This window comes from Lutra lutra, chromosome 5 (assembly GCF_902655055.1).
Source record: "Lutra lutra chromosome 5, mLutLut1.2, whole genome shotgun sequence".
In the NCBI taxonomy this organism is placed as follows: domain Eukaryota; kingdom Metazoa; phylum Chordata; class Mammalia; order Carnivora; family Mustelidae; genus Lutra; species Lutra lutra.
The window spans coordinates 41,176,213-41,199,630 of record NC_062282.1 but is presented as its reverse complement, the minus strand read 5'-3'; the positions used below and the strand labels follow the sequence as shown (position 1 = coordinate 41,199,630).

Genomic DNA, 23,418 nt, shown 5'->3' with positions numbered 1-23,418 from the left:
ATTCAGAGGCCTTCAAAAAGAACAAACAAATAAAAACCTCTCAGTCAGGTCTCTGGATAGGTAAGGTCACTGGATGCTTCACCTCTAGATAAATGAAGTGTTAGTAAAAGATTCACAGAAGCACCCACTGGCTCTCACCCTTCTGGTCATTTATTTTCTCTTGATGCCTCGGGTTTTTCCGAATTAATCTCCTAAAGACAAAAAGTCCCCTCTCTCTAACATAGCCTGTTGTTTCCTTCTCCCTCCCTGCATTTTTGCTTTGGCTCCTTAAGATCTCCAGTACTAGTCTGCTTGGGCGGCCATAACACACTGTCATGGGTTGGGTGGCTTAACCTACATTTATTCCTCACAGGTTTGAGGGTTGGGAAGTTCTAGATCAAGGAGCCAGCAGATTCGTTTCCTGGTGAGAATCCTCTTCCTGTCCTGCAGACAGGTAACCTTCTTACTGAGTCTTCACATGGCAGAGAGAACCAGGGAGGGAGGAAGAGAGAGAGAAGGTGCTATGGTCTCTCTTCCTCTTCTTATAAGAGCACTAATCCCTTCATGGCTGCCCCACTCTCAAGACCTCACCTAAACCTAATTATCTCCCAAAGGCCCCACCTGCAAATACCATCCTATTGGAAGTTAAGGACATATTTGGGGTGGGATGCATTTAGTGCATAATACCTTCAATCCTCTACCAGCTGGAAAACATGGCTTTCTTCATCTTCAGACTCCCAGCTTCTCTGTCAGGGTGTTTCCATGGGAACGACCCCAGCCCATGATGTGATTTTCATGCTAAGGTAGCCTTCTCAGTCTCCTTCCCTTGGAGAGACTGAGAACCAAAACTACCCACAAGCAGGGCCATTTCCAAATGTGGAGGGGACCCCGCCCCCAGAAGCTATGGCATGGAACATAAAAGATGAAAAACACATCACAGAGGCAGAGATTATCTGAGCAGGACAACACACAGAGCCACGTGAGGACCAGGGACAGAAGACCTGCCAACGTCCTCTGTAATCAATATAAATGCCAAGCAATGCTAGGGAGGACTGTCTCATTCTGTAATGCATTCAGTGCTTTTCATTTCTATAGATTCCATGATATTCTGCACTCTGTGGAAGGTGTCGTGAACTCTATAGCAAGGATTAAGAAGGAATAGGTTGGGAATTACTAACAGCAAAAAGGGCTCCGGATTTTAACACGTGTGGATTGGAATCCTGGCCTTGCCCATTGAGGGCTGAATGACCTCTGGCAAGTCTAGAGCTCTTTGAGTTTCAGTTTCCACATCTGTGAAATGGAAATATATAAAATAATGGTGCTGGCATCATAGAGTCATTGTAAGCACTAAATGCAATATTATTTTCCAAGCACTTAGTGCAGGGTCTGGTATAGAGGGCTGAAAGATCGTTACCTCTTATAAGATAGGGACCTTCCGTTTCAGGAGTGTTAAGAGGCGAGAGATATGTCCAGTCAAACACCTGACATTAACAGATAATTTGTATTTCTACAGACACTAACTGCTGATGGATAGTGTAGAAGGCTTCTGGTAGGCCTCCTGGTGGGCACTGAACTGGGTCTTTAAGGAGAGGTAGGATTTGAATGTGGCAGAATTTGGGAAGTGTCTGTAGACATGAAAGACAGGGAGCATGGACATCATACCATTCAGAACACTTTGGCCTACAAGGACAATCTGCAATGCCTAACTAAAATTAGCTTAAACAAGGAGATCATTTATCCAAGATAGAAAGTCCAGAGCTGGGTAGTTTCGGGGTTGGTTAATCCATTAAGTCAACAGCAGCGTGGAGGACCCAGATGCTTTGTATCCTTTTTATCTTTCTACTCTGCCATTCTCAACCTGTTAGTTTTCATCCTGGGATGATGCTCTTATGGTCACAAAATAGCTGCAACAGCTCCAAACACTGCATCCTCCTCAAAAACCATAGCCATAATCAAACGCTCAAAGATAAGGCAGAGTCTTCTTGCACTTGTCTTTCATTCAGGATGAAAACATTTTTCAGCAGACTCCCCTAGCAGACCATCGGGTCCTGTCCATCAGGAGAAGATCACTGGCCAAGCCCTCAGCTGCAATGCATCAAGCACTTTTGCCTCTACTAAGAGACGTCCCCTGTCAGAAAGAAAGAAGAGAGTATGGGCACTGGCTTTAAAATACGTAATTCATAGTATCTACCACAGGCTGTAAATCCATTCATGCTTCCTGAAGAAAAACAAAGAGAGATCTATTGGAGAGATACAGAGACCTCAGAGCAGGAAGTTTACTCGTCTTTCCTGGGGCTGAAATAAGGAATGGGGTGCTTTTAGGGATTGGCATTCCTCTTTCATCTCTCAGAGGCCATAATCTCTGGCCTGCTTTGTACTACACATCAACTTCAGTCTTTTCTTTCTGGACCACTTTTCTCTGCTTCTGTGAACACATGGGCCAAACCCGGCTCCCTCAGCCAGCCCCACCCATTCTCTGTTCAAGCAGTAAGAGCCTGACACGGTGTCTTGACGTCGTCCCCAGTCACATCTTCTCTGGAGATGGAAGAAGAATGCTCTAGCTTTGGCCTCCACTGGGACCAGGGAGAGCCTGCTGCCAGGGTGGGGATCATGCCTCAGACTGTGGGATACAGGAGCTGGGGGCCACCGCTGCATCTTACGGTGAAGAAGCACATTTAGGAGATTGTGCACCCTTGAAAGTATGGGGTGGGAGTGTGAGGGGAGCAGACTTAAAGGAAACCCTCCCTGTTTCGGAATAGTTATAAATACCTGTATGAAAATGGACACCTGGACCATAAATGTGGATTTTTATCCTGACTCCACTGATACATAACCAAGGGGAGGGCCTGAGGCCCGGGACCCTTAGCCACCTTACAAAGGTAAGCTAGTCCAGAGTGGAACAACCAAGAAACTGAGGAGAGTAAAAACTCTGATCTGTGAGGAATGTTGAGGAACTGAAGGTGTCTCTACCGGAGAAGAGAAGGTTCTGGGGGGTCGGGGGCCCCCTCGTGAATGGCATCCACTTAGTTGCCCCATCTAAACTCTGGCTCACTGGGGCAACCTTCATAGTGGGTCCCCATGTGCGATCCACAATGGCGTCCTTCCCATCACTCTCTGCAAGGTCCTCTTTCTCCTTTCTCTGCTACTAGCCTTGCTCATGACATCAACTTTCCCAGACGAGGGAGCCTCCACGCCGGTTTCAGTGCCCTGACCATCCCTCCCATTTCCCACAGTGTAGTGTTCATCTCAGTCTCCATCACCTAAGGAATCAGCCCAACCTCCTTAGCCCAGCTTTTAAGATCCCCAATAATGCCACCTCACCCTCCTTTAAGCCTCATTTCCCAGCACTCTCACCTCACCATATAGGATATATTCTTAGAACTTCCGCCCTTCCTCCAAAAAGCATACCACTCTGTGCTCGGTCCTGTCTCCCTGCCTTTACCTCACTCATGCTGTGCCTCAAATGCCAAATGCCCCCATTGCCCCCATGGGTGAGGCATCAGCGGACCCTTCAAGATAAACATGTCCTGAATCTGACTTCTCAACACCCCCACTTGTCCCATCCAACATCTCTGAGCCACCTCCGGACACCTTGAGAATTATGTGTGGCATGTGACATAATGGCTGTCCTAAGAGACTCACATCCTAACCCCCAAATCCTGAGAATCTATCACCTTACTCTGCCAAAGGGACTTTGTAGATGCGATTGAGCTATGCATCTTGAGATCGGGAGAGTATCCTGGATTGTCCACGAGGCTCCCTGTACTCACAAGCACCCTAACGACGAGGGGCAGGAGGGTCGTCAATGGAGGGGTGTGCAGATGCAAGCAGAGGGCAGGGCGGGGCAGCCATAAACCAAGCCTTGCACGCAGTCTTCGCAAGAGTTAAGGGCTGGGCTTCTCCTCTAGAGCCTCCAGAAAGAATGCAGCTCGACCCCATCCTTTGACTGTAGCCCAGTGAGACCCATTTTGGACTTCTGATCCCCAGAACTGTAAGGTAATTAATTTGTGTTCTTTTAAGTCAATGAATTTGTGGCTGTTTGTACGGAAGCAATAGGAAGCTAATACATCTCCTAAATTACCTCTGGGTTCCCGCTCCAACCTCATTCCAGTCCATTCTATACACCACAGCTGGAGTGTTCTTCCAGACATGAAGTCCTCGTGCACCTGCTCTGCTCACAGCCATGGCCAGGTTTCCGTGGCTTTCAGCTGAGTGAAGTCATCCATGGTGTGCTGAGCCTCACTGCGCCTTCATGCTCATCTTAGACTGACCCGCAGCCTGTTCGACCCTCAAAGCGCCCACCCACCCCTGTGGCAGTGGTCCTTCTGCCAGCCTCCCCCTCCCCTGGCCTGCTGAACCCCTCCCTACCCTTCAGTTTTCATCTCCACCGCTTCCTGGCCCACAAGACCCTGACGCACAGCCTCACCTGTGTCCCTGTGACATGGTCTCACGGCAAGCCCAAACATCCCATCTCAACACCTCTTGAGGCTGTGACTTTGCACCTGACCGTGGGTCTCCGGTGCCACACTGTGGGCTCCAGAAGGACAGAGACTGAGCGGATTTTCTTCACCACCCTCATGTCTCTGGGGTGTGGCACAGTTCCTAGACCATGGTAGATACTGAAAATATGTTTGTTTGTTTGTTTTATTTGACAGAGAGATCACAAGTAGGCAGAGAGGCAGGCAGAGGGGGGCTCCCCGCTGAGCAGAAAGCCCGACATGGGGCTCGATCCCAGGACCCTGAGACCATGACCCGAGCTGAAGGCAGAGGCTTAACCCACTGAGCCACCATGTGCCCCTGTTTTTAAATAAATAAGTGGCCGAATGAAAAAGGCCAAGGACTTGAAAGTCTCATTCTTCCCAACATCAAGAAAATGCCCCATGTGAGGTCTCTGTTCCCAGATGTTAGGGCTCCAGCTTCAGGAAACTCTGCCTTAGGGTTGAATCCCTTTAAACCCATGCATGTCCTATTTTAATAATTAAAACCTCTGGCAGGCACCCCATGTGAGCACCGCCATGCCGGGGAAGCGCTGGGGTGACGTGGAATAAAGTCTAATCATTTCCTTAAAATGCCAGGCTGGGCAGGCAGAGGGGGCTATTATTATGCGACTAATTATTGCATCCAAGCTGCTCTAAGTGCGATGCTAATTGTTCAGTGAATGAATTGTAGACTCAGGTAATTACCAAACCTAATGTGGCTCCCTTCATGTTTGAGTAAATTAATGCTAAGGGGGGAAGCAACCCAGCTTGAAGGGAGATCCCTCCCACCTCGCCGTTGCTTGGGAAACAGCCGTGAGTTTTTTTCATCTGGACTTGAAACTGCCCAGGTTTACACCCACGCATCTGGGGTCTGCGTTCCACCCCGCACAGCTGCAGAATGCCAAGTAAGATCGTAAACCAAACCGAACCGAGAGGCTCTTGCCACTCTGACAGATGACAGGCTGTCTCTGGGGCTCTTTCTCTATCTGTAAACCCATCATGAAGGTTTCTTTTGGCTCTGTGATCAATTGCTAGGTGAACAAATGTCTGATCAATTACTAAAGAATGGATTTCTGCACCAAATCAGCGATCAAGAACCAGCTTCAAGTTTTATGTCCAATGTCAAGTCGCAACAGCGCTCATTAACATTTATGGAGTGCTTACTACTTGGCCATCATATTCTAATAAGCATTTTGTGTGCATTATCTCATCTAATGCTCACAACAACCCTGTGAATTATAGTAATTCCCAGAGTTAGTGACTGTCAGAGCCAGGATTTACTCAGGCATTAAGAGTTTGTATTCTTAACCATCCCACCTGTAACTACTTCTTGGACCCTAGGAAAGTCCTATTTTTCTGAACCTTGGCTTCCTTAACAGTGAAGATACCAGTATCTACTATGCGTCCAGCCCTTTGCTAAGCCCTTTAGAGATGGTAATTTTATCATCACAAAGAAGCTGTAAGGTAGGTGGAACTGATCTCCTTGACCAGCTCACACAACCAGCAGATGGTCACGTCAGGGCTTGAAGGCTGTTCTGTTTCGGGGTTGGTTAATACATTAAGTGTGCTTCCTTTTCCCTACTGGTCCTCAAACTGGGGATGTGTAGATCCCCATGAATATACTTACAGACTGCTGGAGGTTCATGCGTCCTACTTGCAGAGACAAAACCTAAAGCTTGCCACTGTCAGTGCGACATCAGGGTGAACCTCATGCAAGTGTGGGATCCGAATTCCCAAGGCAGTGTGGGTTCATAATGTGGCTGTCCTGATGACCCCTGGATCTGATTAAATACCCATACACTATGAAAGTGAAAACATGAAGTTAAAGATCTGTATCTCATGGAGACTTGGGAATGTACACCCAAGCCCAGAGAGTACCTCTTTGGGCCAGACTCCATTGCAGACACACAGCCGCTCATTCGGTCCCGCCACGAAGTCTCAGACTGGTTCCTCCATCCTGTGCATACTACCTGCCACAACACAGTGAGGACCCTCCCCACACACGTGTTGTAACTAGAAAGCATGTCCTTCTGCCGACTCCCATCTCTCAAAAGGCTGCTGCCCTTCAGTTGCGCTCTGGGTAAAGGGAACCTCCACTTGCAATATCCACTCCAGTTCCACACATCTTCTCTAGTCATTCCCGAACTATCTGCTCAAGGGCACATGAGAAGCAGATGCTTAGTAGAGATAAAGGAAAGGCTGCTGGAGAGACATGCCTATACCCCGTGAAAGCACATTTTCTAACGTGATCATGTGTATCACTTTTCATTTTCAACCAGGACACCCTCTTCACATGAACTTGGTGTGGGAGGGGTGCCTTGATGGCCTGTGAAAGTTACTTACTGGCCACAAACAGGGTAAAGGGTTAAGAGTTTTGAGGTCAGGCATCACGGACACTGTGGCCTTCTCTCAATTGCTTTGCTTCTCTGAGTCTTGGTTTTTCTCATCTATAAATGGGTTTAAGTATTGTAGGTACCACTTAGAGTTGAGAAGAGTAAATGATACAAATGAAACAATGTATGTGATTATGGAAAGTGGTGCCTGGAGCCCAGCTTACTTCCTCAGTCCCTCGAGCTGCATCTGAGGCAACTACTGCTTCCAGGGCTGAGAGGACAAGACAGCAAACAGATGGAACAGAAACTTAGAGGAGGGATCCCACACAGCAGAGACAGAGACCTCTGAAGAGGAGGCGCTGCCATCCTTCAGGGGCTGCCGTGAAGCTGCTTATACAAGAGTTAGACTGAGAACTGGACTCAGCTGCGGGGTTGAAGAAGACTGGCTGGGATGGTACCCGCCAGAGGAGCAAGGCCCTGTGCCTTCTCCCAGGCGTCCATCCTCCTGCAGCGCCCCCTGGTGGAGAAACCCAGGTGGAGCCCCATACGAAGCTGATACTCGGTTTGCAGCATCCTTTCAAAGCCAAGTGTAGAGGAGTGGTTTTGGGGCTGAGCGTTAATGACTCAGTAGCTGAAACACTGATTTCCCTGAGGTCTTCAGTCACATACCTCCCCAGGACACCTTGCCTGGTCATCCTCATTAGAAGTGCATGATCTTCCTCTCTAGAGCCATTTCCACTCTAGTCTTCTCAACGCTCGTCTAGCAGGTGCTAGCAGGTGGTTTTTCAAGTCCCATCCCCAATCTCCCCCACCCAGCCTCAAGCCCAGCGGCAGCTGCAGTGGACAGTTCTTTGAGAGCTCAGACTCGTGTCTGTCACCTTGTCTCTGTTCCTCAGCTAACATCTGCTTTCCGCCAGCTCAGAGGACTTCTTATTCAAGATAAGGGTTTCTCAGCTGTGGCTCTATGGACATTTGGGACCAGGTAACTCTCTGTTGTGGGTCACTGTGCTGTGTGTTGCACAATGTCTAGCAGCACCTTGGTCTCCACCCACTAGATGCCCTTGCATAAAGGCCATGACAACCAAAGATGACTCCTAATTGTCCCTGTTGAGACCCATTGTTCTAAGTCCAGACCTCGTCCAAGGGTTGTGTGAGAACATGGGTATTGGCATCAGATAGAGTTTGGTTGACTTTTTCTTCACCTATTACCTTTATTCTCTTGGGCAAGTCACTGAAGCTCTGTGTCACTTTGTTCAACTGCAAAATATAATACTATCTTCCATTGTGAAGATTAAATAAGGTGACACTGGAGAAGTTTGTGTACGGTACCTGGTAAAAACCAATCAGTCACTAGAAGTCAGCAATAATTCATTATAATTCAAAGCAAAGCATTAATGTAATTCATGAGAAGCCATGGCCAAGTGGATTGTCAACCTATGATGCCAAATAACTGGCATGTATTTCTTTATTCTACTGAATGGGCTTGACATTGGCCTGAGGGAAGTGAGTGGTGGTCGTGCTCCGAAACTCTAGAAATTTCATAAGAATAACTGCCAGATGCTGGAATCTGGGTTACTAATGATAAGACCCACTTGCGATTGAGATTGATTTAAAGGCACTTAACATACGAGTGCAGCTGTGTGATGCTGCAGACAAATAATACACACTTGTCAAGTAGTAAATTTCACGGTGATGCTTGGAGTCAACAGGCTCTTTGATCGTCTAATTGATTTACTTTCCCAAATGTCACCAAAAGGAATCAAAGAAACAAATACAGTTACTGTGTCTCTCAGACTCTGAGTGCTTTACGAATCTCAGCACTTTGATATTACTGAATTCAGAACCCTCCCTGGTGGAGGAAACTTAGCTTGCAACTTGGATTCAGTTCTGGGGACTTCCCTCTTGATGTCCCCCCCATGCGCGGCCCCACCTCGCCATGCTCTCAGAAGCATTCGGTAGAAAGGAAGTCAACAGTAGTGGGTGGGAACACTCTCTTGGGGGCATTTGAAGGACGCCTGTTGAATTCTCATGCTTTCTTGCCTTCCTCCCTAGGTACACAGTTCTGCACAGTGGACACCACCAGGAACTTGAGAAACTGCCCATACACAATGACCCAGAATCCTTGGAATCATGCTTCTGATTGAGAACATGGCTCATGATTAAGCCATTCATTCCCATTCGTGTCTGCATGAACAGGACACCCTGGTATCTCTCCTGACCCTCATCACCACCCGTGAGGCACGAGGCAGTGGGGCCAAGGGCCCAGGGAAGGTACATGGAGCACAGTGTGGGAAAGGACCCAAGGTCAGAATATGGAGGATCTTGGAGTTGAGAAGGGACTTCAGGCATCCCCAGATCCAGCCTCCCATCCAGTGCAGGAGTAGCATCTTCCATAGCATTACTGGAAGTCTGGTCAGTCTCTGCTTGCACACCTCCAGGGGTAGGAGCTCACTACCTCCTACTGCAGTTCCTTCTATTGTAGGGAAGTTTTAATTGTAAGAAAGTTTTTCCCTTTCTTGGGACACAATCCTATCTCTGCTCCATCTTGCATCGGGGCCAATGCAGTTAGCTCCCTATCCCATTTGAGAGCCCCTAGATATTGGGAGACGCTGATCTGCCATCTACACACCCTTTTAAGTCTTTTCTCCATTCTGGCCACCTCCTGGACATACTTTGGTGGGTGAATTAATCAAGGCTTTTGTAATGAAATCAAGTTGATACCAATGCCAAGATGTCTGTCCAGAAGCACAAAAGAGCTGACAAGTGAAACGTCAGTATTTTCCGGTTGATAGATAGGAACATTTCTCTTTTTTCTTGGGGATAGTTCTGGAAACTGCTCAGGTTTTGATTTTGGATCCATTATCCAAAGGCATCTTTACTCTTCGTCTAATTTCTCTATGTGTTTAAAGATGACATTTTTCTCGTCGGCATACCGGGTCTGAGGTCACGTGGAATGAATCTTGATCCACTTTCCTTCCATGACATGGGAAAAGGAACGGCACCATTACCGAGAACACTGCTGAAGGATGGTCTTTGCCGAGGAAATGAAGTTGCTCCAATAAGACACATTTCAGGGGCTTTCTGGGCCCTGTGCCAAGGCAGTGCTTGGCACAGGGCAGGCATTTTGCTCACTGGGGCAAAGACATAATCACAGACCACTACTTTCTGGGGAAAATTCACTGGCCCCCTGCCTGTGAAGCTTCTGGGGCACCATTTTTCCGCATCTTTTTAAGCATCTCACTTCCTCCAAGCTCCTTAGGAGATGCCGCCTTGATCTCGAAGCTACCAGCAAATCATTTCGTCTTGGGGCGAATTATCTCCCCAGGTTGAAACTCTTGAGGGCAGATTTTTTTCTGGTAGCCTTTCTTTTGACTGCTGATAAAAATGCTATTTCGAAGATGGATTGCTGGTCCTTAGGGATCCAGCCCAGCGAAAAGGCAATATGGGCGCTGGGTGGTGGGGGAGGTTACGAAATATAGATGGGCCCAAAGTTTCTAGCCTCACCAGTTCTCCTTGCCCTTGTGTTTGATCTGTTGACCCCACTTTCCTTCCTAAGTCATCCCAGAAGTCACAATTGCCTCCTTATCACCTATTTTATCTGTGGAAGGAGAACCCACTGGCTCTCCCCCTTCTCTCTGTCCTCAGAAATAATGGGAAGGATGATCAGACACCCCACTTTTTGTACTGCAAGTCTCACATCCCAGGAATGCTCTCAGTTCCAGGCAAAGGAGGCCGGCTAGTCACCCCACATAGGGGACCTTCCCAGAGAAGATTAACAGGCCTCCTCATAGCTGCATTTTCTCTCTACACTTTTTCATGGAAAAGGCAGAGCTGAGTGAATTCAGGTGTCCAGTTCTTCCCAAGCTGTCTAAATGAGGTCTCTGATCTCAAAGCACAAAGAACTTCTTAGGGAACAGCTAAGAGATCATGAGAACCAGATCATCGTGAGGAGGAATAGGTTAGTGCTTTGTGGCAACTGGTAAGCTTTTCTCTCTAAGTCGACAGTACCTGCTACTGCATACGTAGACACATACAAATGAGCATACATCCAGTAGGATTGGTTCCCTACGAAATGCTTCTTTTCCCAGGAGCTTGGCAAGCTTATCTGCTGGTGTAAACCATGATTTCTCGGTGGTAGGTCTACCATATTCAATGGTAACTTGGATTCAACAGGGACCCACAGAGGACAGCATGCGTGGAAAAATGAGATCTTCCCATATCCATCATCTTCTGGACTCTCGGGACACGCTTCTGTGGGTCAGCACCTGATTGGTGTCTGCAGAGGTCATGAGCACCCTGGACCAGTGAAACAGTAGTGATTGAGGAAATGGAAGCCCTTGCCGTCGTCAAGAAGATGGTGTCTTTTGCGGAGGTCTCTTCTTCGCTGTGGCTTTGGACTGGGGCTGGGATGATGTGGCGATGCACCCAATAGCCATGTTGGAAGCTTATAGGACAGGAGCAGAGGTGCTTTGTCTGGACAGCTGCCAGCCGGGCATTTCTGAGAGGTCTGGCTTCCCAGAGTCCCAGTAATAGAGCACGTGTATGGAAGACTGAGAGGGAGGAGATGTAGAGTTTGTCCAAGGAAGGAGGAGACTCATTCCGCTGTCTTCTCTGAGAAGACCACCCTCTTCCAGGAAGCCCCAGGTGTCAAGAAGAAATGCTTCCAGGGAGGGGGCATACGCCTCGGGCCGCACCTGCCACATCAGCCTGGACAATCACAGCGGTGAAGGTTGCTGCCACCAGACAACCCCACATGTGGGATCGAGGGGCTACAGCTGTGCTTCTTCTTGACTCTCCAGCTCACAGGCCTGGGCAGGTAGAAGCCCTGAACTCCCCATCCAGCTCCTGGTCGGCAGCTGGAAAGCAAAAGAGATGCTCCAAACCATCTTCTTCAACTGACCCCCAAGTATGTGCTTGTGGACAAACCCGTTCTTCCTGAGATTTCGCCTTCTCATCTCACCCCCATTTCCACTTCGCACTGCTCGCTTGCTCTGTCCTGGAGCGAGCTGCTGTCCACCTGGGAGATGGGCGGGTGGGCAGTGGGTGGGCGAGGGAGGGGATCCAGGGAGGGGATCCAGGGAGGGGCTGCGCGTGGCTATAACAAACCTGCCTTCAATATTGTCTTCAAGGAAGAACGAAGTTATGTTTTCTTGGTGCTGTGCTGTCTGCCTGTTTTTCTCGTTGGTGTTGCATTTCTCTTCGGGGAAAGAGCAGTGTTGCTTTTGACTTTCTGTTACTCTGCTGTGCTCTGGTCAACGTCCTTCCTTATAACAGCTAGTCTTATGGGTGGAAAAGATTAATACACTTAACTTTTCTAGCTGTAATCTGCAATCTCTTCTTCATTCAGTCTAGGAAAAAGGAGGCTGAGTGTTTGGCTTAAATTTTAACAAATCAGGGATGCTCTTGAAGGCCTGGGTTTGGGACGGCGTTCTGCTCTGGACCTGAACGAGCCGGTGCCTTGTTTGTCTCGTCCACAAAACGGAGAAACTCTCTGAGCTGGTAGGACTGTTGGGAGTGTTCCAACAGACATCCAAGGGCCCCCGTTAGGATTATCCCCAAACGTGTGTCCTGCCTAATACTGCGATTTACTTAATATTTTTCATTGAAGTCAATTCAAGTTTTCACTTAGATAAACATTTTAGAGGGAAACATTATATTGATCCCAGAATAGAAAATCAGCATTACTTGCCATAAATAGAAAGCAGCCATAGAGGTAAATAAATGAAAACAAAACAAGGTTTTTAAGTTCTAACTTGAGCCCAGTGCTCATGTGTTTAAAAGGGAACTGAGTGCTGGAGGACTTGGTGGGAAGGGGCGGAGGGCAGGGGGCGTGCCCCACCCAACAAGGGGCTCCTGAAGCTGGGAAGGGTTGTGAGGACTTTGGAGGGGAACTTCCAAACTTTCTGCATGAATGCGGTTAATCACTAGTGGAATTAGATACCTTTTGAAACCAGAGAGAGAGGGAAAACGAAACTGGTGATATTTTTAATTGCTATTACATTTGATTCAGATGGCCTCTCCTTTCCCTTCCCCTCCTTTTTTTTTAAGCTCACCCTAGAACATATCTAAGTTAATAATAATAATAATTGTAATAATAATGTAGCAATAATAAGAGAAGCTAACATTTAATGACCTCCTTTCTGGTAGGCACTGTGGTAAGTGCTTTACATAGATTATCTTAATCCTCATAAAATCCTTACAAAGTAAGTGCCCAAATCTCTCCCACCTGGGAGCAGAGCGGACCTCAGCTGAGAGGTCTAGCCCAGGCCCCAGGGCGGGAAGTGTGTGTTTGGAGTGTGGCCGCAGCGGGTGTGATGGCCAAGCCAGTAGTCCTAACCGAGGGCACACTGGGCTGAGCTCACTCCACTCTCACATGGAGGGCACGGTGCTGGGAGAGAGTGTGAGCAAGCAGAGGTGGCCCTGCCCTCCTGTTGCCTAGGAAGTGCCCTTCTGCTTCAGCCTGGGGCCTGGACAGGAATCCGGGATGCGCCTATTCCGGTGTGCAGCCCTGCCCTGCACTTGCTCTAGTGTCTTCTTTGGCTCTCTTTCACCCCCCTGAGCCTCTCTTTGGGTCTTTAAACAAAGGAGGAATGCAGTAGATGATTAATGGGGAGGAAAGGCCCTCCTGCATGGATCCTTCCTACTCTCTCCAGTATTCAGCTGTCAGGCTACTGAGTAGCCTGAGGATGGGCTGTGCGAGCCCGAGCCAGCACTGTCTTGTATCCCAGAGCCTCCCTGGGGTGTGCAGATGAGGAGTGGCTCTAGTGGAAGGTAACTTGACTTTGCCACACTTCATGGTTGGAACCTGGGACACTATCTGGCTAGGCTCTTCTGTCCCAGGAGCTCACCACTGCAGGCACTTTATAGTTTGTTTTCCCGATGAGGTCCCTGGGCCTCTCACAGTAGCCTGCAGGGAGGGATTACTGACAGCTTATTCTAGAAAAGGAAGCTCATGTTGTCAGGGAAGGTGATTTGCCCGAGGACACAGGAGTCAGGGCCGCCGAAACACTGCAGGTCACTCCATTCTAGCAGAGTGCTTTCCTCCTCTTCTTTAAATTTGTTTCCAAATATACAAATTATCTATTTTTAGATGACATAAATGATGGGTTACAAAATGGGTTAGGTTACACAGATAATGTATTAATGCAGTCCGTCCCCACGATACAAAGTTCTAACTATGGGTAGAGCAAAACACCCCTTGACTCCAGCTTAATCCCACTCCCCTCCAGAGAAGTATGTGCTCTTCTACCGAGACTGCGTCCTATCTCCATATGTCTCAATGGATGGATAAAAATATATGGTCTTGTTTTGTTCTTATATATAAATAATGCTCTAGAGTATCACCTGCAACCTGTCTTTTTCAACTACACCGTCAGTGTCATTTTGGATCAACACGTGGGACTCTTCGTCGTTCCAGGCCACACAGCAGATGCTGTCTGCCGTGCGGGGTTGTTTCTCCTCTGGTCTGGCTGCATCCCGGGGCTGAGCGGGGCTTGTGAGGCCCCACGTCGGAAAATCAGCAGCCTCCGTTTTTCTGGGACTGTGCTAACCAGGTGAAGGGCAGCCAGCTCGGGTTAGCGCTTATGGGGCAGGTGCCCTGTGGAGAAGGCCCATCCTACCTGGGTCTCTGCTGGCTTCCCGGCCCCCCTTCAAGGGACTGAGACCCTCTTCTCCAGGGGCACAGGCCCTGCAGGCCGACTGACAGCATCCTGCTTCTGCTGGTTGCCCGATGCATGCCTTTGACAAGATATTTAACTTGCTCAACCCTGATTTCCCCAGTGGTAAAGCAGAGACAGAATGATCAGTCACACTCTAAAGGGTTAGTATGAGGATGTACGCAAAGCACTTGGTAAAACTTTTTCAAAAAATATCTATTTGAGAGAATGCACACATTGGGTTTGGGGGGTGGGGAGGCAGAGACTCTAAGTAGACTTTCCCCACTGAGTATGGAGCCCAACACGGGGGCTTGATCTCACAACCCTAAGATCACCACCACCTGAGCTGAAATCAAGTTGGCCACTCAACACTGAACCACCCAGGCTCCCACGGAAACACTTTTATTTAAAAATGCTTTCATGGTATCATTACTTCCTCTTAATGGCCTCCCCAGCTCTCTCTGCTTCCTACCATCCTGGAACAGGGCTGAAGGAACAGGAGGTGATGGAAAGAGTAATAGAACCCCCTCTCCTAATGAAGGGAATTACAGCAGAAGCAGTGTTTTGTCCCCTTGTGGACCATCTTCCATTTTTGGAGGCTCTCATTGCACCTTCACACCCACCCTGCGGGGTGGGCCCATTATTCCTTCTTACCGGTTCACAGCTGAGGAAACGGAGCCCCCAGAATAGAGGCTATTGCCATCCCCAGGTCACCCGGCAGTCACTGAGGAGTTAGGATCTGAATCCAGGTCTTGAGTTTCACGGTGCAGTCTCTGTAGGAGATGTGGGCCCACCGCACCCTCCAGAGGTCATTCACGGTCACAGCTGGCGGCATCCTAAGAGCCGAGTGTCTCACGGACATTAATTCAGTCATCCGTCTGCAACAGGTCTTATGTGTGACAGACACTGCACCGCAGATTGGTGACAAGCCATTGCATGGCTGGATGGAACGACTCCATTCTCGGTGGCAGGTGTGGGCAAGCGCACGGCGGCCTGGGAGCCAAGTCCTCCAGCCTGCAGGCACGGTCTCTACTTCTTAAAGTGGTTGGGAAACAAAAGGTATTTTGTGACATGTGGAAATTACGTGCAATTTAAATTTGTGTCCATAAATAAAGTTGGACTGTAACACAGCCACGTCCATTTGTCGAAGTACCCTCTGTGGCCGCACTCCCACTCCCAGCCGCCCAGGGACGGCCACGGGGGAGCTGGAAGTAACATGCTCTCTGGCCCCGGAGAGCAAGTGGGTGGACCCCTGCTGTGCGGCAATGGCTGTGCAGCCACTCATTCTGCACACACTGACCAAATGCCTCCTACAGGAGTCTTCTTCCAAGTTCCCGGTTTTGTTTCTCAGATGTTCTGGTCAGGACACCTTCGCAATGATTTTCGCGCTTCCTGCTGTCCCTGTTCTGTGGGTTAGATGAGCAGGAGAGAAACCAACAAGTTAGAAGGCAGCGGCCTCTAGCGGCCCATCTGAGCATTGTCTAAATGATTTGGTTATTACGGTTACATTGAAAAAACAGGGTTAGACTCAGTCTAAGTTGGAGAGGTTTGTATTATTTCGAAATATCTAGAATTCGTTTCCTGCCTTTTCTAAACTGGAGAGTACAACACACTCTTAGTTAAAAGGGAGATTGGCCGAGTTAAAAATAAGGTAATAAAAAGATGACGGCACATGGTACGGGACAATTCTTCCCAATGTGATAGAAATAATTGTCTTGAAAAAGAGAGAACTTTGATGAAAAGACACTGATGACCATTCACACTATTTTAGTGTTAGGGAAACTTGTTGGAGCCCTTGCATGCCTCTGGACGTGATACTGAGGCAGCCCAGTGGGACCAGACAGACCTTTCAATTCTTGCCTATCTATAGCCTTGACCAGTTCTTGACCATAACTGAGAAATTTTCCCTCTCTGGGCTTCAATCCCCACAAGCGAAAAGGCTGGACGAGGCAGTCTCTAAGGGCCATTCCACCTCATAGAAATCATCTGTACATATTCCATTTGGAAAGGGTTGACAAAATTTTTCCACAGATTTTCAGTTTAAGCAATTCGTGAGGTCACTCGGCTAGCAAGTGGCAAAGCTATCCCTCAAACATAGGTGGTGCTCTAAAAGCTTTTTTTGCTCTTGACCCCTGGTCCTATAATGAGGCATTGATCAGGGTGAAGTTCTCTTCTGAGAAAGGAGAAAGGCCATCTCCTAGTGACCAGGTATTTTGGGAAATTCTGCCCCTCCCCGTGTTCAGTCACATAAGAGCTCTACTTACTACTTTGTGGCCACAGGATTTTAGAGAAAAAAGAGACGAGAGACAGGATTACACTGGAATCTTACTTAGACGCAACTCTACACGTTCCATTTCTATGCAGTTATTTGCTACTCTTCTTTAAAAACAGGGATTCAGGTCCAAGGCAAGAAAAACGTTTTTAATAAACTTTTATTTTTATATTCAAGATAGAGCATATACACAATTGAATGTGGAAATAAATAATTAGAAATGCTTTGGAAACTTCCATTTTCCCTCTCAAACTCAATTTTTTTTAAACTCATAAATCTTTTTATTTGATTTTAAGAAAAACGGCAACTATAATACCAAGAAAAAAAAGAATCACCGTTTTGTACACAAACATAAAGCTGCCTCCTATAGGTTTCGTTGGTTTTAATAATAACACAGAAAAAAGCACACAAGACAAAAAGACTCTTCAACAGATTTACTCAAACAGCTTTGCTCGAGAAGAAAAAGGCACAGATTTAGGGGGATGACAATGATTATTAAGAATATAGTAAATGGGGCTCAGCCAAAAAGTGACAACTTTATGAACTAAGTCAGGAAAAATGAACAAAATGAACTCTTTCCAATTATCTGCCTTCATTAAAATGAATTCTTAAATTAAATTGTATAAACATAGGATATAAAGGTGGTACTCAGGAATTGTCTTTGTATATTTCCTCTATGTACAAATCTTTGTATACAACTTCAATGTTCCTTATACATTTCCTATATACCAAAATGTGCCAGGGCCTCCAAACTGCATGCCCTGAATCCCTGTGGAACTTGCCAGCTGCTGGGCGACCCCTTCTGGCTTGTGCCAGAGTACCCGGGGAAAGAGGAGGGGCCAGTCAAATGTAGTCATCTTCCACTGGCTCCCCATTGACATCACAGTAGTGGATGAAAACGGCCACTACTCTCTGAAACACGCCCTTCTTCATCTGGCGCATCTCGGAGATTTCTTCTCCTATTGTTTCCATACAGATGTCCGCAGACAGCTGCCCTTTCCTTCGAGGAGCATAGATGGTGCCTTGGAAATTAGAAAGTAAAGAGGAAACATGTAGGATTATGAGAATCATCTGGAGGTCACTGGTGAAGCTGGTACAGAGAAAAGCCTATGTGCTGTAATGTGATGCCACCGAACTAGGTGTAGCTCCCGGACTGGGCCCCACGTTACATGTGCCATGCCACCACCCGCGTCTGGGGCCACGGAGAGCGCGCATGATTAAAGGCCCAATGTGACAACGCACCAGACAGTTAAGTCACAGATACACGTATGTGTATTCTTCCAAACTGGTTTCCTCATAAAGTATGTTTTTAAAACTTCCTACAAATGGATGTTCAAGTGTGCTAACACTCAGAAGAACTCTATTCAAAAGAGCCTTCAAGTTTTTCCCCAAATAGCTTACACCTGAATTGTAAGTTCCTCTATGTATGAGAACAGTTCATAAGGAGAATAATCATTCGTGTAAATGGAACAATTTCAAAACAATACAGCTGACAAACTCTTAGTCAAGAATAAGAAAATTATAAGCATCTAGGTAACAAAAACATCTAGGTAGAAAAATCTGTCTCCAGGACTCCTGCCCACCAACCTTTATATATCCATAGTTAAGTCAACTTACTGTACAAACTGAGAGCTGCTACTGGCAGGGGGAGAACCAAACAGCAACAAAAGGCAAATGAAAACATTTACATGAGCAGCTGCACTCTTCCCACAGTTTGGCTATTGTGGCCACTGCTGCTATACAGCTGGGGTGCAGATACCCCTTTGGATCACTATGCTTGCATCCTTTGGGTAAATACCTACTAGTGCAATTACTGGGTTGTAGGGTGGCTCTTTTTTTTTTGACATGATGTACATATACACAACGGAGTATTACTCAGTGATCAAAAAAAAAAAAAAACTACCATTTGCAACACTGGGTTGGAACTAGAGGGTATTATGCTAAGTGAAGTAAGTCAATCAGACAAAGATAATTTTATGATTTCACTCATGTGGAATTTCAGAAACAAAACAGGATCTCAGGGGAAGGGAAGGAAAAATAAAGTAAGATGAAATCAGACAGGAAGACAAACCATAAGAGACTCTTAAATCCAGGAAATAAACTGAGGGTTGCTGGGTGGGAAGATGGGTGGGGGAATGGATAACTGGGTGATGGGCAGTAAGGAGGGCATGTGATGTCATAAGCACTGGGTGTTGTAGGAAACTGATGAATCCCTGAACTCTACCTCTGCAGCTATAATACACTATATGTTAACTGAATTAAAATAACATTTTTTAAATATTTAAAAATACCCCCATTTACATGAGAAGCAATATAAAGGCTACATACACTGCTTTTCAACTCAAACAAAACTTTAAGTATCTAACACGGTAGGATATATTCAAACTAGAGAATAAAAATCAGGTCATAATTACTTTCTTCATCGTCTTCAAAATCGTATCTGGCGAAGCTGTTGGGTTCTGCGGCCCGTAATGATCTCAACCAAGGGAAGTCAGAGATCATGGAATATGGAGCTCCATCCACAACCCCTAAAAGAAGAAGACACATTAACAGTGCTGCTGGTGTGGAAGAAAGAACAGGGCCAAACACTGTAATACTTTGTAAGCAGAATGTACAATGTGCTTTCTCTCATCTGCTTCGGATTATTTTGGGAATGGTGAAGACTCACAGAGGGACGGACAGTAGTATGCATCTGGTCCCTACTACCGGCAGATACTCAGAACACCCATTCCTACTGCCGCTACGGCCTGTCTCTCCATCTAATCAGTGAGCAGCCATGAAGGTGCCCAATCAATGGTCAATGCTCACCTTCTAAAGTGTAGATTTCTCTACCCCAGGGGTACTTGGGGTATTTCTTTAAGTCATCTTCACTTCGTGTGGCTTCAGGGAAGAATTCATACTTAATGAGTTCTCTGGAGGCAACAAGAAAAATTAAATAAAAATTACAAAACTGGAAACAGTGCTAGGGTATGGGGAAGAAAGGACCTGTCAAAGTTGTATCGGGCCTAAAGTCCAATGAACATCTCAAAGAAAGTATTAAGTAGCTAACAGAAGTAGACAACTAGAGGATACATATCTAGTCAGGTCAAAATTACTTTCCTCACTATCTTCAAAATCCTATTGGGAAAAGAAAGAAAGCCACTCTAATCAAATGTCTTGTTTACATAAGGTGCTAAATAAAACCTTTATATAACAAATCCATAAAGAAGTCCAACTTTCTGATGATGTAAAACATTAAGTTTAAAGATCTTTAATTTCATCTCTTTGCCATGTACTGGGGCTAAAGGAATGAAGTCAATGCACATGTATGGTCTGTTCCTGCAATTTTTCTCTAAGTTTAGAAATGAAGTTACAATTATATATGCATGCTTTTTAGTTTTAAGTACTCATTTCCCTCCATTTTTTACATCTTATATGTCCTATGGTTCAGTGCCTGAAAAGCTCAGACAAAATCATTTCAAACAAAGAACAATTAGGATTCCTTTCTGGGACCCCCTGCCACAGGAAATGACCAAAAAACCCTTCCGGGGCCACAGATTACTTACTGATTGATGTTTGCTATCGTATCCATCCAGCTGCGGATGCGCACCTTGTTCCGGACGTTGGGAGGGTTACTGAACTCATGGATGATACAGATATGGTAGGGGTAGGGGCCGCTAAACAGCTTCTGCTCCAGGGTCAGTGTGTCTACCTGCAGAAGACATCACAGGGCTTTGGACCAAGGAAGAGAACAACCTGCAAATCTCTCTTTAGAGTATGAGTCATCTTTCTTTGGAACCTGTTTTAAAATCTTTGGTGGATTTGAAAATCAAACAGTCACATTCAGTCCTGAACACAGCTTGCCATGCTGGGAGTGGGGCTTAGTAAAATTCTTCTCAGCAAACTTGCTGATTTACATGTCCCTGTTATATACACACCCATTAAAGCAGGGAATCCTGATGCAGGTAACTGACCCCGGGGATCCACTTCTGATTTTGTGCTCCACAGCTCTAAGTACTGGCTGCATTACAGAGCCACAAGTGTGTAGGTTCTATATACCCTATTCAAACCGGCTTACTGCCAAGCCTAAAGAACACATTCCCTTGTCCCCTTGTAGCCTTTGTTCACTTGCCTTCCTCTCAAGAAGCCCTCTTCCCCATCTCTATTTAAGCAATCCCACCTTACCATCTTAATGGCAAATATGTCTACCTCCTACTGGAAAAGCAAACTTCTCAAGAGAAGGATGATGCACTATGTGTTCTTCAACCCCAGAAAACGATAGACAACAAATGGTATGTTTGTTGGAATGAATCTTCTGGGGCCAAGCTTAAACACTGACTGCAACGATTATTTATTATTTCCTTTAAACTTTATTCTAGCACCAAGCACAGTCATACATACGATGATTGCTCCTCCCCGCTGCCCAGTTTTATTGAGAAGTAATCGACACACATCACTGTGTAAGTTTAAGGCAGACAGCATGATAGTCCGATTTACATACATTGTGAAATGAGGACCATAACAGGTTCAGCCAATATTCATCTTCTTATGTAGATATGATAAAAAGTCACTTCACATATATTCATTTAACTATCATCGGTGTAGGTTTTTATTCTAATTTTACAGATAAAGGAATAAGACAAAGAAGACAAGTAACCTGCTCCCAGTCAGTGAACAAGAACTTGAATCAGGCTGTCTGAAACCAGAGTCTGTGCTCTTATAAGCACTGGCAAGTTTTATTAAGTATAAAAACTTACATTTTAACGATGGCCCTCATCATATAGCTTGCTAAAACCCACAAAAATCAAGCAGAGAAGTATTAAGGACGAAGACTGGCCAGGTAGTCTAGCTTGGCTAAAAGAACTGTGTAGAAATCTAAAGACTCATTATCACAGGTTGAGCAAATAAGTAAATTCTGAGTCGAAAAGGTCGAAGACTAAAAAAACAAATCACTGCAACAAGCTCAGAAAAGAGCAGAGCAAGCTCGCTACCTGCTGCATTGGGCGTAGGTATATGATGCGGTTTCTGTCAGGCGGCATCCGGAGGATCTGATCTAGCACTTGATCCATGTTCAGCTTCTTGCATTGTGCGTAGTCAAATCGATTCACAATGGGGGCATTTTCTACTTTTAAATGTTTCAGTACCCTGCACCTGGTAGCTACAAAAGGAAAACAATGGTAAGCTCTACAGATACTTTACACAAACTAAAACAGCAGTGTATAGCCCATCTGGAATCATTCTAGGAGGACTGGGACAATCTGTATTAGCAACAAATACTGCAGAGGGGGATATCTCTAACCTAAGTCAAGCACTGTCATCAAGTACAATTAACAGCGATCAAAATGATTTGAAAATGTCATAGGGTGCCCAGCTGGCTCAATCAGTTAAGCATCCAACTCTTGGTTTCAGCTCTTGTTGTGATCTTGGGGTTGTGAGACTGAGCCCCACATCAGGCTCTCCACCCAGTATGGAGTCTGCTTGGAAGTCTCTCCCTCTCCCTCTGGCCCACGTGCTTGTGCTCATGTGCACACTCTCTCTCAAAGTAAAATTGTTAAAAAAAAAAAATAAATAATAATAATAATAATAATAATAATCCTGTCCTGTTTAAAAGAAGGTGGTCACCATCATGTTGAAGGAATGTCAAGGTACTTTTTCCTAGCTAAGATTTTACTGGTAAAGAGTCCATGTTCCAGAGGGTAATCTTCCTAAACATAACAACTGTTTGTAAAATACTTACCAAAAAGAATGAAAGATGGTAACTATTAAATTATACAATCTTATGGGTAATGTTCAAATAAACCTAGAAAAATTTACAAATACTATCACATATTCACCCACAGGAAATGAGCAGAGTTGATTTTAACTCCTATCATAAGCATAAAAGCAAAACCTTTAAAAACCCAAAATATTTGGATACTTTGGTCTGAAGCTATATAGTCCAATGTGGTCATCTTCTTTTTAAATTGCTATTAAAACTAAAGTGTATTAAAATTAACAATTTAGCTTTTCAGGCATTAGCCACAGTTCAAGTGTTCAACAGTCACATGTGGCCACTGGTTACCATACCAAGCAGTGTAGATACAGAACATACCCATCACTGCAGAGAGTTCCATTAAAAATGCTGGCCAGAAACATGATTAAATATGCTCCCTATTTAACATGTAAGTGTCGGGTTATAGAGAAAACTGGTGCTATATAATAAATGCATTTAACTGTAACAGTAGGCTAACCTCAGAAAAATATCCCCTTCCTTTTTTTTAACCCCAAAATTCATTCTGATTCAATTTTTACTATAGATTTCAAAATGGTCCAACTCAAGAGAGAATCAGATGGAAGATAACAAAAAAACCAGACGGCCAACACGCTTGATCTCTTCAACATTTCATAAAGACTTCTTCTATAACATCTTGACACAATGTCATCACCTACTGAGCAATTGAGCTCTGTAACTAACTTGATGTTGGAAGGCTAAGCAAGTCTCTGTCTTTCTGACTCATTTTCTCCTTCTGGAGAAAGGAGGAAGGAGAAGCAGGGCAGGTGATAGGAAAGAAGGAAAAGAGAGAGGACCAGATGGTGATATGGAGCCGATGGCTCTGCACTATAAACCAGACAATGCTGAGGTCAGTTCGGGCCTCAGTTAGTCATTTCGCCCACCATTAACTCAGTCAGCAAATATCCAGGGACAGAGATTCTTACCTAGGATCCCTGGTCTCATGATAAGC

General features: G+C 45.9%; 2 protein-coding genes across 6 annotated transcripts in view; one reads left to right on the top strand and one right to left on the bottom strand.

Annotated features, from left to right (window-relative positions):
- The window catches only part of HTR4 (5-hydroxytryptamine receptor 4), a 188,364-nt gene extending 176,554 nt beyond the window's left edge, over window positions 1–11,810 (top strand). The window contains exon 8 of the mRNA XM_047731440.1: window positions 8,843–11,810. Within this exon, the coding sequence (XP_047587396.1) occupies window positions 8,843–8,930 (88 nt within the window). The 3' untranslated portion in view covers window positions 8,931–11,810. The remainder of the gene's footprint in view (window positions 1–8,842) is intronic.
- A 5,326-nt stretch (window positions 11,811–17,136) lies between these two features.
- Window positions 17,137–23,418, bottom strand: part of FBXO38 (F-box protein 38) — a 58,541-nt gene continuing 52,259 nt past the window's right edge. For all 5 annotated transcript variants that reach the window (XM_047729487.1, XM_047729490.1, XM_047729491.1 and 2 more), the window contains 5 exons: window positions 21,688–21,854; window positions 20,263–20,408; window positions 19,526–19,629; window positions 19,132–19,245; window positions 17,137–17,739 (listed from right to left, as the gene is read on the bottom strand). In XM_047729487.1, coding sequence (XP_047585443.1) covers window positions 17,561–17,739; window positions 19,132–19,245; window positions 19,526–19,629; window positions 20,263–20,408; window positions 21,688–21,854 — 710 coding nt within the window. In that variant the 3' untranslated portion in view covers window positions 17,137–17,560. The remainder of the gene's footprint in view (window positions 17,740–19,131; window positions 19,246–19,525; window positions 19,630–20,262; window positions 20,409–21,687; window positions 21,855–23,418) is intronic.